The sequence below is a fragment of the Palaemon carinicauda genome, chromosome 33, assembly GCF_036898095.1.
Source record: "Palaemon carinicauda isolate YSFRI2023 chromosome 33, ASM3689809v2, whole genome shotgun sequence".
In the NCBI taxonomy this organism is placed as follows: Eukaryota; Metazoa; Arthropoda; class Malacostraca; order Decapoda; family Palaemonidae; genus Palaemon; species Palaemon carinicauda.
The window spans coordinates 30,484,785-30,487,284 of record NC_090757.1 but is presented as its reverse complement, the minus strand read 5'-3'; the positions used below and the strand labels follow the sequence as shown (position 1 = coordinate 30,487,284).

At 45.4% G+C, this 2,500-nt stretch overlaps 1 protein-coding gene and 1 pseudogene across 1 annotated transcript; both read right to left on the bottom strand.

Moving 5' to 3' along the window:
- LOC137625912 (uncharacterized) overlaps positions 1 to 2,500 on the bottom strand; it is a 30,877-nt pseudogene that overhangs the window by 27,175 nt on the left and 1,202 nt on the right.
- Positions 190 to 891, bottom strand: LOC137626131 (uncharacterized). The gene has a single exon (XM_068357208.1). The coding sequence runs from the start codon at positions 889 to 891 to the stop codon at positions 190 to 192; it is 702 nt and encodes a 233-aa protein (XP_068213309.1).

Sequence of the window (2,500 nt, the reverse complement as noted above, 5' to 3'; positions counted from 1 at the left end):
GAGAATGTCAGGTTGTTGTGACTTGACCCAGCTTTTACCGGACTCTCTTTTTTTTATTGACCCATATTTATATTGTGCGTAGGAGTTGAAGAGTATTTATACTTCGTAAATAATCCGAAAAGTGATAATTAAGGCAACACCCTTCTGTCCACTAAGAGAGAGAGAGAGAGAGAGAGAGAGAGAGAGAGACTATAGGACATACATGATAGAGTAGGGGAGATAAGATAATGAGGGAGTTAGGGGAAGTGGGAACTGTGACCTTGAGTCGTGTTGGGAAATAACACAGGGTGTTTCGAACGCGGGGGAGGCCGGAGTGACCTGGGTCGAACGCGGGGGAGGCCGGAGTGACCTGGGTCGAACGCGGGGGAGGCCGGAGTGACCTGGGTCGAACGCGGGGGAGGCCGGAGTGACCTGGGTCGAACGCGGGGGGAGGCCGGAGTGACCTGGGTCGAACGCGGGGGGAGGCCGGAGTGACCTGGGTCGAAGGCGGGGGGAGGCCGGAGTGACCTGGGTCGAACGCGGGGGAGGCCGGCGTGACCTGGGTCGAACGCGGGGGAGGCCGGCGTGACCTGGGTCGAACGCGGGGGAGGCCGGAGTGACCTGGGTCGAACGCGGGGGAGGCCGGCGTGACCTGGGTCGAACGCGGGGGAGGCCGGAGTGACCTGGGTCGAACGCGGGGGAGGCCGGAGTGACCTGGGTCGAACGCGGGGGAGGCCGGAGTGACCTGGGTCGAACGCGGGGGTGGCCGGGCCGGAGTGACCTGGGTCGAACGCGGGGGTGGCCGGGCCGGAGTGACCTGGGTCGAACGCGGGGGTGGCCGGGCCGGAGTGACCTGGGTCGAACGCGGGGGAGGCCGGAGTGATCTGGGTTTTCCTGTCGAACAAAGCGCATCCTTTGTAGATGCAGAAACTTCTTTTCAAAAAGAGCTGAGTATCGGCAATGCTGTTTTGTTTGCCAGTGGAATTTGTTAATGATTTGCAAAATGATGAATATGTAGAATTTGACACTGGAAAAGAAGCATTAGGGAAAGCGATGGAAGATGGAGGCTTACAATACGTAGGTGGTTATATAGCTCGTAAGTTTCCTGAATATGAATTCCTTGGAGCTGCAGTGACGAAGGGAGATGGCACGTGGATTGGTGCCATAAGTGCAAGAGATGGAAAACTAATGCAACCAAGCGAAGAATTTTTGGTGCATTTAAAAACGATGGAAAAAATGTTTCTTTGTCATCATGGAGAAAAATATCTAAAACCTGGAAAAGGAGCGACAGATAAATTGACTGATTTAATTAGCGAGTGTTTTAAAAGCAATGATATCCCATTACCATACGAAGTGATTAAATTTTTTGTTAGATGTCGGTCATTTTTTAGAATTCGTGTTTTAATTTGGAATATTAGTTCATCAAGAAAAGCGCAGAATAAAATGAAAATGCTCGCAACGTGATATAGAACATAACTGAAATATGTATAGTGTATATATCATTATTTATTTTATGAATTTAAACTGTCTGTTGCTCGACAAATTTCAGTTATTTACATCATCAAATATTTGTTTGGTTGTTTGAGTTTAACAAAGTTATGTATTTGTAATCTTACTTTTATTATCCTAAAAGAAAGAAATATAAATCTTCGAAAAGATTGAAAAATACAAAGCAGAAAGCATGGTTCCTTTATTTTCTTATGGAAGTTCCACAGCTTACTCAGCCAAGGTCAAGTCTGAGTGTCGTCATTGCTCTCACCGACCCGACTCCCACCATCCGGCTACCTGCGCACTAAGAAGATCTCTGACCTTGGGTTTGACTATAGTGACAGTATAGTCATCTAAAGATTGCTTACTCGATACATACCGGCAAGTAACTTGTTTACTCCAAAGGAAAACAAGAGTTTTACTAACTATGAATAGGTTGAAAAAATATATGATCAAAATCACAGACTCTTCCTAACAAACAAACTTCACCAAGAGATACAATGGCAACGGATAATCTTTCCATAATTAAAACTGGAGGGGCACTCAGAAGAGAGCATGCCTTCGCCATGCCAAGCAATCTTGGCTTGCTCTTAACTCCACTACGCACTTCCACAAAATCTAATGGATTTGTCCTTGGATCAAACCCCATATTTTCACCAAGTATTGTCGAAATTAGTTCAATATTTTTTGGCGGAATGTCCACAAACAAAAACAAACTAACAAAATATTTGCCATTTACTTATTACAATTAATTTCGAAGAACTGTTACGTACACGTACTTTGATGTACTTCATCCAAAATGTTACAGATTCATCCTTGGGTCATACCCAACATGACTCAATTTGGTCCAAATCGGCACTGTAGTTTTTCTGTAAATTTTCTCACCCACAAACAAGCAATGAATAAACTAACCAACTGACGAAACGTGATGAAATCATACCTTTAGCGAAACCTTCGATTTTGGCAAAGGCAATAACTCTTAAGTCAGGAGTTTTTTTTTTCAAATAACCGTCCTCGTAAAATTCCGCTTGAG